Raw genomic sequence first — 13,784 nt, forward strand, 5'->3', positions numbered from 1 at the left:
CAGACGTGCGCTCCAAGTCATTGCCGAATCTTCATTCCGACATCAGTTTCTGCATAAATATCACTTTGCACCGTCCACGAGCTGGAGCAACTGTCGTTAGAACTTTCACTCATTGTTATTTCAGTGCGTTTGTTGTTACTGTGGCCTCTGGGCTATGGAATGCAAGCACCCAGGCAGGCAGTCTTCTCTCCTCTTGACCCATGTAACCTTGGTCTGTTAGCGCAACCACTACCTTGTTGTTCTTCCTCTAACAAGTAGCCATTAATAAATCATGCTTTGCCCATTATCGGGCCCCTACTGTCTGCCAGTCTATATGAAAGTGATCCACCCTAGACCTCACTCTGTCTACGTTCCACATCTTCTGAGCACATCCAGCTCGGTCTTCTCGAAGTGTTCCCAAATGTACTGCTCAGCTTTTTTATTAGCGTCTGAATGTAATTACTCTTCGTTAATATCTGGTCGGCCAATCAAAGTAAAGTGTATATGGCATATACTTAAAAAAACATTTCAGTTTGCACACCAGTGCCACTCAGTTTTGGGGTTTAAGGGGTCATGCCCTGAGATTTTTCTGTATTTTATTCATGGGCTAGTGGATTAACTCTTGCTTGAAAAAGCCGCAATGGTAGAGTTCTACTATAAGCTTAGAATATTATATGTAGCAAGATCTTTAAAAATATGGATGTCCTTGCCACGAAAACAGATGCCAAGTGACTTCTATAAGGGTTTGTGTGGTCTTCCTTTCCTGAAAATCATGGTCGTGGTTGTGATCATGCCTGATGGTTGGCAGACACACACTTGGATTCTTTTTTTAAGTCTGAGGCAGGCCAATTACTAACTTTGCTGAGCATCAGCTCTGAAAACGTAAACATGTGACAAAGATAGAAAGAACAGACATCCACCCACACACACTTTCGCAGTCTATATAGACTTACACCATCAGTGGGTTATACTTCATAAAAACACTATACGAGTCTCTATTTCTTATTGGTCACTTTGGAGTTGATCTGATTGCGCAACTGTGCTTCCTGTTAAAATAAAAATTCAATAAGTTAGTGCCATCCGCATCAGGAAATGATTCACTGATGATTTCATTCACAGATATCGTCACGACATACAATAATTGTAAATATATGACATTATTGTGCCATTAAAGGATTTTCTGTGTTTGTTCCGATTCTCAGGTGGACCTCGGGTTCCTACGATTTGTCTCAGCCATCGGTACACAGGGTGCAGTTTCCCAGGAGACCCACAGGACTTATTTTGTCAAGTCCTACAAAGTCGACGTCAGTTCAAATGGAGAAGACTGGATCACGCTCAAGGAGGGCTCGAAACAAAAGGTTCCTCAAATTTATCAAGCATTCTTTTTTTTTTTTTTATATGACCAATAATGTCCTCTAGCATTTTCCAGATGTCAACAGTCCAATAGTAGCATTGCATCATAAAAGTTTTGGTGATTTCTCTGCAATGGCCAAGTCACAGATAGCAGCAACATTTGGAATATCCCATCTCAAAAAGACCAGCTGATTTGAATTATGGTTTGTTGCATGTTGCCTTTCAATACCACAAAATGGGAAATACCCTGTCATGTATGCTTTAACATACAATTATGCACTCTGCTCAGCGTGGTCACGTAGCCACGTGCGTGTGCTTAAGCGGTCATCTTTTACCGAGGGTGCTCGTAGTAACCGTAGATTTTCCAAGGAATGTCGTTTTTCTTTGTCTCTTGTAAAAGATACAAGCAGTGACAAAAGGCTTGACAAACAACATTTTAGTGGAATGCTTGTTGAGGATGTCATGTTTGAGCAGCTGCTAGAGAAGAGGAAGGGCGGAATGGTATGCTTGACCGGAGTCTGGCTTCCATTGATTACTGATCAGCCGGTCAAACAGAGCATTTTTTTTTTTTTTTCCATCTGGATGCAACCCGCAAAGTGGGTGTCGGCAGGGTCACCGAGGCATGTTTGACGTGTAAATACTTTTGAAAGACTGTGGAAGTGACACTTTCTCACCAGCAACGGGGTAAACCATCAGGTTTGTGCACACACACCACTGAGTTTACTTCCTTTTTTTGTCCTCTCTTAAGTACACTGACCCTTGTGTGTAAAGTGCTGGTTGCAAGGTGCCACAGTAAGACTCAACCAAACTCCCCCCCCCCCCTCCGCTCAACTCTAAAGTGCTTCTGGACAGAATAGGCACCATTTACTGCCCGCTGAGTTTGCAGTTTTGCACTGTAGAAAAAGCAACTTTACACTTAGCAAAGGGGAAGACTGATGACATTTAGACTGAGTTGTTTCGTTGCGAGTCCTTTCCTGGCATGTTTGGAAGTAGACTGCATGTGCTAATGACTCTGCCCTTGCATAGGTCAAGTATTTTTCTGTGTATTTTTTTATCTATCCACCTTGCTCGTCTCTGCTTATCTATAAATTCAGGAGGTTAGTGGATTGTATGGTCACTGGTAATATTCAATTACCCAGAATGAACTCTTTGGCTGGGTGGTCAGGCTTCATAAATGCCGCTAGTAAACTCACTGAATACCCCAAGGCAATACTCTGACATCAGCTGTGCCATTTCTGACCTTTAAAGAAGACACTGCAGTAAAACATTCACAAATCTGGAGTTAGAGCACAGAAAAAGGGACATCTTGGGTCAATTGTGTCCAGATAGTGTTGCGAATACTTCCTCGGGTTTCACAGGACGTAGCCAACATGTGGTGAGCAGGAGATGGGGGAAACTATTTATGAGCCGGCAAAGTTCAGGCCAAAGACTTTTGGGGTCATGTGGATTTTCACTTACTAGTTGAATATTATAGTCATCAGATTAAATATGTAACCATTTTATGTCAAACGTAAATTTTTGTTCCTTTCACTGACCATTTTTTTCTTTATTAATATTACAATGATAAATTATACCGAGTACAGAAAATGATTTTCTTCCCTTTTTCTGACTCTCAGGTTTTCCAAGGTAACACCAATCCAACAGACATTGCCAAGACGATGATGCCCAAACCCACTCTGACGCGCTTCATCCGCATCCGTCCCGTTACCTGGGAAACAGGCATCGCACTGCGCTTTGAAGTGTATGGATGTAAGATATCAGGTGAGCCATTCGTGACCGACCCGCATGCAAACATGCTTTTCTGTTGCTTTTATGACTAAATCTTCAACTAAAAATGTGAAACTCAGAATACTTTTGTTATCATTTATATTTGAAATATGATCGATATGGAAAGTTGCGATAGGTTGGTGAGAGATGGTTGTTTATAACAGTGAAGTAGTAGTTGTTGTGAGATTAGCTATTCATGTGATCTTGTTTTTAGATGTCGCTCATAAAATATAAATGGTGCTAACAGCTGGCAGACAGACGGGTGGGCTTTATATGCTCCGATTCCTCCTGTTGAGCTGGTCTTGGCTTTCTTTTTGGTTAGACTTTTTTTTTTTATGCAGAGCTTTGATTTTGGCCAGAACTCGTCTTGTGTTGGCCTTTTTCTTTTTAAATGTCGCTGTTGTCCGAGTGCCTGGCTTTCATATGTGCTCAGGCACATCTGTGAGACTCCCGTCATCGGTGTTCATGTAAACCACTTGAGGCATATTAAAAACCGTTTTTAGTTACAGGTATCTCGGCTAAAAAGAAGGTTTAGGATTCACTATTTATTGATCTGAGCAACACGAGTGGCTGTTTGTATGATTGCAGAGGGCATTGTGGGTATATCAGTGTTGCAGCTGCGTTGTGTGTTTTTCGGGAACGCAACCAAACCAGAGCAGAGCGGAGTAAACACATCACAGGACTGAAGTCACCACAGGGCCTCTAACATGACGTCAGCACACCCCTGGGTGCTCAGAAGACACTGCCAGCTCGACTGCATTAGTACAGCACATGTGGCGGGATAGGAGCTGGGAGGCTCTTGTGGGCTGTATACAACTATGACTCATTCTTTTTTTTTTTTTATTTGAGGTTAACAATTTCTGATAGCGGAACAGGAACTAAAAATATAGCGTGTTGTGGTAAGATGGGCTTGTTAGTGCATCCTTAGTTTTTATGAGAAGTATTGGAACAACTAGATGGTATTTATTAGAGAAACAAGTCAAACATCAGAAGTGGTCGGGTCTTATCATAAAGTCTTTCTAGTCATTAATATCAAGAATCTCCGCCCACAGTTTATAAATATAACCTCTGTGATGAACCACTGAGGCTCCACCCGAACCCAAAATACAAAACATGAAGCTGTGGATGTCCAGCTGGGCTAACTGTTTGTTCCTCTGGGTGTGCCAGTATGTTACCCGTTCATCTAAACAACTCCAGAAGCCCTAGAAAATGTGAATAAACTTCTCCTATTTGCAATGATTGCTGAGTTTCTATGGAGACCTTTTTTGAGCACATTTCTACCAACAGATTACAGAACTTGAGATTTCTCACGGGTCTTACATAGGAGTTGCTTTAAGATGACCAGAGAAAGTCTGAATGAAGCCTTGTTCTCCAAATCTTACACTGGCTTGTCCCAGATGCAGTTAGGCTGCTTAGTTGTGCTGCAACACAGTGCACACTTTGTCTCTTGCTGACACAGAAAATATATAATAATGTATGGATGTATTCCTCTGTGCTAGTCAGAAGTGTTACAAGTGGCCTCAGCTTCGGCATCTGGGGATATACTGGAGGTCAAATGCATATAGGAGGAGGAGTTTTCCATTACAAGCTACTAAGTGTATTCTTCTTTGTGTCATGTAAATGGGAACGGTATTATGGCATGTGTCACATGAGGGAACTAGATCATTTGCACACAACATGGAACATTTAGTAAAGAAATGTGCCATTCATAATCAGTCACTCTGTGCCATTATTGGAGTTAAGTATAAACTGTGAAAGTTGACCAAAGCTGGTAATCCGTTGTTTGCATAAAATTAAATATACAGTATAAATATGTCAAGAAGAAAGGATGAGTGCATAAAAGAACCCAGCAGATGTCTGCACCTGTGGAGCAGAAGGTAGATGAGTGCAGCAGCGGATGAAACACAAAGTGTTTTTTTTTTTTGTGTGTGTGTGAGATTAAACACGCGTCTGTTGAGGTAGAAGGGAGGCGAGAAATGAAAAGAAAGAGCGCCTCCAGAATGCAAGAAATGGAAGCACCAGTTGAGTGGAGGCTTTTAATTGGCTGCCTGGAGACAAGTGCCTCGGGGTGAGGAAAAAAAAATTAGAATGCATGAGATCTGTAGGCAGGGAAGAGAATAGCATCACAATGAGTGACACCGTTGCATAAAGCTCAATTGTGCCTTTTTGTTTTTCTCTCTTAGAGTACCCATGCTCGGGCATGCTGGGCATGGTATCGGGCTTGATCACCGACAACCAAATCACCGCATCGTCACACACCGACCGGAGCTGGGTCCCAGACAACGCCCGTCTGCTGACGAGCCGGACAGGTTGGACCTTGCTGCCTCAGCCCCAGCCTTTCACCAGGGAATGGTTACAGGTGGATCTGGGAGAAGAGAAAGTGGTCAAGGGATTGATCATTCAGGGAGGAAAGCACCGTGAGAACAAGGTTTTCATGAAGAAGTTCCGACTTGGCCACAGCAATAATGGGTCTGAGTGGAAGATGGTTCTGGACACCAACGGAAACAAGCCAAAGGTGAAGATGACTTACTGTATTTTTCTGTGACTACCATGTATACAAGGCAGCTTGCAGAAAAATAAATAAAAATAGAATAAAAATAAATCAAATAAGAAGTAATTAGTCCTTTCGGCTGCAGTTCCAATCCAAATCCTACCTTGAAGGGCATTGTGTTTGTTCACCAAGCTCATTAGTCCTAATTAAAATGAATGTACTGTTTCCCAGCTTTGTAAGTCTCTCTCGAGTCAATGCGAGCAAGTTTCTGTCATGACTTGAATCAATTGAGGATCAGCGCCAAGAGTTATTCCCACTGCTCTTTCCTTTTAGTATTCCGTACAACTCACGCAGTTCAACTTTCAAAACTTCACCTGAAGAGAGGTTGAAGGGAGAAGGGAGAAAGGGGGGGAAAGGCACCAAGGGAGAAAAGAATATCCATCTCACTGTAGAAAATTAAATTTATTTTCCAGCATGTACTTACATATACCGTATATTAAAAAATGTTAAAAAGTCAAAAAAAGCCACCTTCTGTTGATTTCTTATTTTCATTTTCTTCTGTCAGCTTTTCGAAGGAAACAGCAACTACGACACTCCCGAGTTGAGGACGGTGGAACCACTACTGACCCGCTTCATCCGAATTTACCCGGATAGGGCGACCGCTACTGGAATGGGCCTTCGACTTGAGCTCCTGGGGTGTGATATTGAAGGTAAACAATCCATCAAATGACAGTCATCAGTATCACTTTTATCCAAGCGAGAAAAATATATTCAGCTATGGTGATGACTTCTCTAAAAGCAGTAATGGCATTGCCACCAATAGCGGTAAAGTGCCATTGACAGTGAAACCTTTTTCCCCACTCATGCTAATGACGTTTCCAGCTGTGCTAAGGTTTCTCGGTAATGATGCGTTCACTCATCGTGACCTTATCTTTCCCATCTATACGCATAGATGCACTTGTGACCTGTGTGTTATTTCGCATATTTTGAGTAGATGTTGAAATACGCACAGGTGAGCACATCTGTCATCCCAAACCGATAGCGTGACCACGAGTGGCTTCATGGCTTTGCAACAATCTGAGTTATTTAAAGGTGTGCATGAAGGCTTCGTATTGTTGATCTCACAGCTGTGCAGTTGCTGTTACGTATTCCCACAAGGGACACTTGTCTTGTCTCCCACTTTCATCAAAGCTGCCCTCATTGCTCGTCACTTCTTGGGGGTGGGGGGGGTCGGAAAGATGCCCACCTGGTCCAGCTGGATTGTAGCAGCCTGGCATCCATCAAATTACGCAAGCTCCTGTGCGTTCTTTGTTCTTACCGAGGGCCCCACACATTATCTTTAAAATGAGCTTTTTTTCTTCTCACTGCCACTCTCCAAGCTGATAGCACAGCAACAGCTTAGCAATATAAGAATGCGTAGCAGGCTAGGCCTAAGTGGATTTACATATTGAATTTCAGGGCTGCCCATTTTGTTGTAAGCCTCATTGACTCCCAACAGCAGCTTTAGTCAGATGATAATGCTTGTTTTCAGTTTTAATGCCAAACACGGGAACACACACACACACACACACACACACAGAAGCATAATGTTGGCCAAACCAGAAATATACACACTATAGCATAAATACACCGGTGCACTTTGTGTGTGTGTGTGTGTGTGTGTGTGTGTGTGTGTGTGTGTGTGTGTGTGTGTGTGTGTGTGTGTGTGTGTGTGTGTGTGTGTGTGTGTGTGTGTGTGCATGGACGCACACACAGCCCATAAGCGGCCGAGCTAAATCCTCATTTCACTGAGAGGCTCCCCTGATGCAGCAGTGACCCCATTTCTGACCTTCTCCACCCTGAATCTGACAGGGGCTGATCTACCTCATATTTCATCCAACTGAAGAAGAGAATGCACACACATGCACACACGTACACGACACACATGCGTGGAGTTTACTTCAATTTATCTATGTCTGTCTTTATCTATACTTCCCATCTTCTCTCCTATTCCTCTTTCCTCCTTCTGTAATAGTGAGACCCATTCATTACATTATGTATGTGTATGTGGGACACACACACATGCCGGATTGGTTGTGTAGAAGAACGGATTTGCAGTCATACCCACAACCAAGTGTCACGGGATCATAATGACAAACCAGTGTGGCTGTGTCAATAACCATCTGAAAGCCTGCACAAAGTTTTGAGCTCGGACTATGTCTTTGATTTAACACTATTTATAAACACCTTTACAAAGGTAGATGGGAAAAAAAACAGCAAAAGGGTGTCAAAAAAAACATCAAATCAATGCTGTTGTCTGCATGTTGTTTGCCACAGCTCCCACGGTCCCCCCTCCCACGACTCTTCCGACCTCGTCGCCGTCAGACGAGTGCGACGACGACCAAGCAAACTGCCACAGTGGCACAGGTGATGACTACGATAACACAGGTGCTAACTTCGCCCACATGAGTCTGCAACTAACCCCCCCCCCTTCTCCACCCCCCCTTCATACCTCATTAATTCAAAGCCCCGTTTCCTGCTCGCTTTAGCAGCCCTGACACACATGCATGCACCCATTTGCCTTCTACCAACTCTAACATCACCTGCTATGTAACTCCCACCTCTTTGTTCCTACCCGATGCAAAATATCCATCGCTCACCTTTCCTCAAGTCCTTTAACCACTCATGCTTAATTTCTCGCTAACCCGGTCATGTCTTGTTGCAGGTAGTACAACAATGCCAGAAACCACAACGGCTGCAGCCGATCTCGTCCCAGGTTAGTTCCTAATCACTACGGATTCCGTGATTTAACACCGAATATATTTTCCGCTGATTGTGTTTTGCCACCATGGGCAAATATTTACCTACTCATGGTTTGTTTTGTATTCCGTTTTTATCGTGCCTCATAAAATCTTCCCTCCGCTGATGTATGTGCGTTATTAAAGTTGATGATAAGCCCCTCAGAGTCCCATGCTGAGGCAGGAGGTGTGGATATGTGATGCAAAGATGATTAGCACTGGTGCTTTGCTGCTGGATCAGCATATTCACTAATCACCGGGCTGGCATCAACATGCACACAAAAAGAGGAACACAATGCAATTGCGGTCATCTGAGGAAGGCAAACTTTATATATTGCTTATAGAAGGTTCTATAGATGAGGTGGTAACCAGCTGAGAGCCTGTGCCCTGCTGTGACCTTGACTAATGGACCATTGGGTAGACCATCTCTGAGTCATTGCTGGCTCTGAGTTCCGAGTGTGTGCAAATAGAAATCCATTAAATGGTGAGAATTTGATGAAAACACGATAAAGACCTTCGATAACATCCCAAACATCTTCAGGCATCTTTGTTAATCCAATGTGAACAAAACACCCAGAGCAAGAACACCCACATATTTTCTGGCCTCTATGGAAGGAACCTCTTTCAATGTGTGGCATGTGTTCATGAAGAATGCCATTGTAAGCCATTGAGGCCCCTGCACTGTTACCATAGTTGTCTTCAAACCTCAGGTCCCTGCTCTCATTAAAATCCACAAATCTCTGTGGGTAGCTTCTATTGAATGGAGCTTTCAAATAGACAGCATGCCAGCAACTCATTTGTCCTCTCGTCCCACATCTTTATCCGCATTCTGTGGGATTCGTTCCAATGTGTCAAAGCCAGTAACTTTTTTTTTTTTTGGAAGAGATGATAATACATGTGTATATTATTATAGCAATGCCTTCGGTTAGATGTATACTCCATTAAATGATTATTCTTAATTTTGAGCTGCTGGGCAATGCAAGGACATTTTCCATAGCTATATGCTGCCCTCTTGTGTTTCCGGCAAAATCTAATATATTTGTTTCAATACATTTGCAGATTTTCTTTGGTTCGCCTGCGACTTTGGCTGGGCCAATGACCCATCCTTCTGCAGGTGGACTTCTGAGGATACTGTCTCTCGATGGCAAATCCAGTCTAGCGGAACCCCCACCCTCAACACTGGACCCAATATGGATCATACAGGTACGGATTTTCCAAATGGACCATACAACATATATAAATACTCACCCTTATTTTTGGAAGCACTTTATATTGTGTTCATTGAAAACACCTAATTTAGCATATTATAATGTAACACGTTCTTTTATCCAATAGGTGGCTCAGGAAATTTTATTTACACCTTGGCGACGGGTTTACAAGACACAGAGGTGGCTCGGCTGGTCAGCCCGGAGGTCATCTCCCCCGATTCGGACCTGTGTGTGTCATTCTGGTACCACATGTTCGGGTCACACATTGGTACACTACATATCAAACAGCGCAAACAGACTGTCGACGGACCCGCTGACATCTTGCTGTGGACCGTCAGCGGTCACCAGGGTAACCGCTGGAGGGAAGGTCGTGTTCTCCTGCCACGCACTAATTGGCCCTATCAGGTAAATTCAATTACTTTGCATTTTAAACAAATCAACTTCTCCGGGAGCTTCACTGTTTGTTCTTTTTATCTCTGTGTTCTAGGTGGTGATTGAAGGCTCGGTAGAGAGAAAGAGCTGGGGAGATATTGCCGTGGATGACATTAAGGTTCTTAGTGGACTCACTGCAACAGAATGCAAAGGTGACTTTCCATAGAGAGAATAAAACTAACATTTGTGGAGTGTATATCCATTTTGGACAAAATGTTGAAAACAATTATCTGCTTTAACAGATCCAGATGTACCCACCGAACCAATGCTGCCAGAGGATCACTTTAATGAAATCAGTAAGTTATTTCTGAACTTTTGTTTTTGTGCATAGTGGAACCACTAAGGTGTTGGATACTGATGGGAAATGAAGCTTCAAATTTGCTTCATGAACCAGTTGTATTTTTTGAAGGGTTGATTTAAATAGAGATATTTATTATCCTTTATTTATAATGTATTTATAAAATTATATCTTCTTTATGGTTTCTTATATTTGAGCTCATATGTCTATTTTTTTTCCAATCCCCTCTGCAGTTGAGGAGATCACGGAATATCCCGACTTTGTGGAGACTAACCAGATCAGTGGAGCCGGCAACATGTTAAAGACACTTGACCCTATTCTCATCACCATCATCGCTATGTCCGCCCTGGGCGTTTTCCTGGGCGCCATTTGCGGTGTTGTCCTTTACTGCGCCTGCTCGCATGGCGGCATGTCAGAAAGGAACTTATCAGCCCTGGAAAATTATAACTTTGAACTGGTGGACGGGGTTAAGCTAAAGAAGGACAAACTCAATGTACAGAGCTCATATTCGGAAGCGTGAGGCCCGAAGCGGCTCATTCGTGTGACTATGTAACGTGCACAAGTTGAAGAGCATGCACGGAACTCGCTGTAGCTACATCTTGTGTATTCGTACGAGAAGGCGGACTCTAAGGAGCGCCCGTTACCCTCAGCTTTCCAAATGAGGGACAGATTCAGGAACCGACGGGAGGTTTGAACTAATCTACGCTTTTCTCAGGAGCTGCAGTAAAAAAGAACCTACCAGTAGGGGACACTGTGTACAAAAATAAATACAGGAAAAAAAGAAAAAGATGTACAGATACGTAGATGAAATTTTAATTTTCTATTTTGATTTTCCATTCATTTTTACAATCGGATGCTGGTGTTGAGACCAATTTATTAATAATGTTAAGAGTATTTATCATTTTCTGGAGTTTTTCTTTTTTTTTTTTATTTTAGTTCATGAAGGCGATAAATTTCAAGTTTTGAAATGAAATATCCAAAATGAACCATATCCGGCAAAACTGTCGATTTGCCCACGCTATGGCATACAGGGTGTGCTCATAATTCATAAATCTGATATATGTACCCATTTTAACCTCCCTCACTCCAGAATGAGTCGCATCCTTGGGAATTTATGGTTCTGATAGTGCCTTTAGTACATATCGGATGGTCTCCTCTTTTGAACTGGGTGTTTTTTTGTTTTGTTTTGTTTTGTTTTGTTTTTTTGCTGTACTTGGCTTAATTTATAAGGGCAGAAAACAGGGGCACATGATCATACCTGCAAAACGGTATCTGATCTTTCAATCTATCACATCATAGTGCTTTACTTGTTTGTGTCTGAGAAACCACACACTGTAAATAAGTTTTAATATATTTTATTGTCTTTTTTTAAAAGTGATAAGAAAAAAAATGCCTTTTTTTTTTTCCTCACTGTGTGTCTGTGTGCAAATCACGCGTGTGTGTGTAAATACAATCCCTCTGACTGTTTTGTGGATGGTGCAGTGTTAACGTTTCATTTAACAATACCGTGAAGATGTTAAAGCAATTTCAACATGCATTCAGGCCAATTGTCATCACAACACCCACTTCATTAAAACCACCGATGAATGAATGAGTTTAAAAAAAAAAAAAAAAAACACACACAACAAAAAGGCACACAAAAAAACTCAAGCAATGAACTAATTGCATTATCTTCTGCTCTCATGTAGCTTTGCTCATATTGTTGGTAGAGTCACTAACATACCAAAAAAAATGCAACAATCATTTTTGCTTTACCACTTTTAAATGTCACTGTGGATTGATTGCTCACTGACAGAAAAGCTATCTCGACAATGCAGCTTGTGTGCACTTTGTTACTGATTCCCTCTTGATAGAAATCTATTAAAAGGGGTGAACTGATGAATGGTGCTATACAGTAATTACTTTAAACACACTCACAAAGCAGTAAGCGTCTTATAATAATGTCAGAGGTGATCGGAGTAGAATAGAACATTGGTTGAAATCGGGAATTGGGTATAGCCACCAAATTGACTTTACCTAGCCTCCCTCTATGGCTTTACCAAAGTTTGGTGGTAAAATTAGATGAGGAATGACAGAAATGTAAATGTGTTTTTCTATTAGCATTTCAAGCAACAAGAGGCCCAACATCAGATTGGTGTGAGCTCCCCCCCCCCCAGAGACTCTTGTTTATTTGGAAGTGCGAGGATGAACTTTGGGCAATATTTACAGCATCAGAACACAATATTGCTGCGTGGATTTTACATCACTGCCCCCCCCCCCCAAAAAAAAGATAGTGAGAACTCGAAGGCATACCTACATCTTTTGTAGTTGTGTGATTTGCGTGTTGTACTGTGGTGACGACATTCTCAGTTTGTTCCTTTTAGATTGAAAATGACACGTTGCTCCATCGCTACACATCATAATGTCTGCGCTTTTGTCTCGGAAAACAAAACAAAAAAAAAAACAAGTGTAGCTTCAGCAACATCTGCTGCTCAAATATAGGGGGTAAAGAATACTGTAGCGTGGACTCAAAAGAAACAATGTTGCACTGATAAATATTATATTTGAAAAGCGTATGTGTTTATAGCGAATATTTGCAAAGAAAAACAAACAAAAAAATAAAGTACAAAAAACACATATAGTGATGATATCTTTCATGTTTTTATATATAATTTCAGGTTATCTGACATAATTCTGAAATGTAAAATACCGGGATGTTTTCATTATTGAAAAAAGAATTATAGATTACCCCCTTACATTATAATGGCATATTAACGCCCCACTTTGTACTGTCATTACAATTTTGTGCTTTTTTTTTAATAAAACAAGAAAATACTACTTTTATTTTCAATACTGCTTCTGTAATTTGCTGTTGTAGAAAATAATGAATAAACAGCAACGCCTTAAAAGAGTGTTTTTCAAAATACTGACTTATTAGAAAATGGTGTAAGAAACGGCATTACTTAGAATATGTATTTCAGCAGAGGATTGTTTTGTATGTTTTGCACTCCTTGAAATAAGTTGGAAATAAATTCCTAAGTCTGTGATATGAGGATTTACCGCCACTGGACTGGTCAAAATGATTGCATCATGAAAAGGGCGTATACTTACCACTAATGAGACACTGATGTAAACTTGAGTTGGTTGAGTTGGTTTTCCTGGTAGCCTGTCATTAGTTGAAATCAGCCATTTCCCCCCTAAATTGGTATGGCCTCTTTTGGTGCACAATCACTTGAAGTCATAAATGTCTTAAAATAAATATTGCAATAATATTACTACTATTCACGAGGGTTAGGTGCTTAAACCCAGACAGGTAGCAAAATATAATAATAATAATCACGAAGCAGGCTTTGAAAGGTTTGTAATTCCACATGCATGCTATTATATGGTAGCAAATATTATTTTTTTTTGTCTAAATGAAGCTTCTTAACTCACTTTAAATTGTTTCCGTGGCACATCAGATTGCTTAAAAATTGACTTAATTCATGATACACTACAAC

At 41.4% G+C, this 13,784-nt stretch overlaps 1 protein-coding gene across 4 annotated transcripts in view; it reads left to right on the forward strand.

The window, feature by feature from the left end:
- Nucleotides 1-13,329, forward strand: part of nrp1a (neuropilin 1a) — a 36,959-nt gene extending 23,630 nt beyond the window's left edge. For 3 of the 4 annotated variants that reach the window (XM_085938976.1, XM_085938978.1, XM_085938979.1), the window contains 11 exons: nt 1,182-1,337; nt 2,949-3,093; nt 5,283-5,614; nt 6,156-6,300; nt 7,907-8,017; nt 8,295-8,345; nt 9,427-9,570; nt 9,703-9,980; nt 10,063-10,159; nt 10,250-10,303; nt 10,539-13,329. In XM_085938976.1, coding sequence (XP_085795102.1) covers nt 1,182-1,337; nt 2,949-3,093; nt 5,283-5,614; nt 6,156-6,300; nt 7,907-8,017; nt 8,295-8,345; nt 9,427-9,570; nt 9,703-9,980; nt 10,063-10,159; nt 10,250-10,303; nt 10,539-10,825 — 1,800 coding nt within the window. In that variant the 3' untranslated portion in view covers nt 10,826-13,329. The remainder of the gene's footprint in view (nt 1-1,181; nt 1,338-2,948; nt 3,094-5,282; nt 5,615-6,155; nt 6,301-7,906; nt 8,018-8,294; nt 8,346-9,426; nt 9,571-9,702; nt 9,981-10,062; nt 10,160-10,249; nt 10,304-10,538) is intronic. The other variant, XM_085938977.1, reaches the window with a different exon arrangement.
- The last annotated feature ends 455 nt before the right edge of the window (nt 13,330-13,784 follow it).

This window comes from Syngnathus leptorhynchus, chromosome 19 (genome assembly GCF_054491065.1).
Source record: "Syngnathus leptorhynchus isolate UIUO chromosome 19, UIUO_Slep, whole genome shotgun sequence".
NCBI classification, from domain to species: Eukaryota; Metazoa; Chordata; class Actinopteri; order Syngnathiformes; family Syngnathidae; genus Syngnathus; species Syngnathus leptorhynchus.